The sequence below is a fragment of the Phalaenopsis equestris genome, unplaced genomic scaffold, assembly GCF_001263595.1.
Source record: "Phalaenopsis equestris unplaced genomic scaffold, ASM126359v1 Scaffold188247, whole genome shotgun sequence".
Lineage (NCBI taxonomy): Eukaryota > Viridiplantae > Streptophyta > Magnoliopsida > Asparagales > Orchidaceae > Phalaenopsis > Phalaenopsis equestris.
This window is the reverse complement of record NW_018208196.1, coordinates 1-740: the sequence shown is the minus strand read 5'-3', so window position 1 is coordinate 740 and position 740 is coordinate 1. Positions and strand designations below refer to the sequence as shown.

The 740-nt window shown below is 33.1% G+C and overlaps 1 protein-coding gene across 1 annotated transcript; it reads right to left on the bottom strand.

The window, feature by feature from the left end:
• Positions 1–174: 174 nt before the first annotated feature.
• On the bottom strand, positions 175–724 carry LOC110034464 (cucumisin-like; the record flags this gene model as incomplete). Its single annotated transcript, XM_020738721.1, has 2 exons — positions 175–512; positions 622–724. Coding segments are annotated over 2 exons (351 nt in total), but the record flags the coding sequence as incomplete, so codon positions are not given.
• Between the last annotated feature and the right edge of the window lie 16 nt (positions 725–740).

Here is a 740-nt window from a genome sequence, read left to right as displayed (position 1 = left end):
ATATTAAAATATTTATTTAAATAAAATTTAATATAATTTTATTCTATTTTTTAATTTATTTTAATGTGATTATAAATATTTCTAATTTTATAGTGAGTTAAATTATTTATAAATAATGTTTATCAAATATGTATATGATTAAATTATTTTGAGTCAAAAAGGTGTTCGGGCCTGCAAATAAAATTATTTATGTCAACTCATTGATTTAGCAAATTAATCTAACACGAGTTCTACAAGAACACCAGCTGTATACAGAATGCTTGCTTACTTGTTACAAGAGAAATTATTGTCAGATTGGCAGGTACCCTTCCACTTGCTCGGCGGTGGCCCAAATCCTGAATCCTGGAAGCTTTCATTTTCCGGCCAAATTCCGGTGTCAAACATGCCGATGATAATATCAGACTCCAAAGCTGCACGATGCACGTTTGTTGGCATGCCCATGTAGTCCCATGACCTCGTTGTATGAAGCTGCCTCTCCTTACTTAGGAACACAGACACAACTCCATCAACACCTGCCCAAGAAGATATTTTGTTTATAATGTAGAAGTAATTATATAAATATATATCATTTGCGTATGTTGGAGAAATATATATGCCATCCAAAGCTGAATTTATTATTACCAGATAAAGTCTTCGCTTCGTAATCGGTCAAAAACGCAGCAAAACCATTGAAGCTCTTTACATAACGGCGAATCATTCGTTTCGAAGCATCACCACTGTAGAATTTTGGATATATGGAC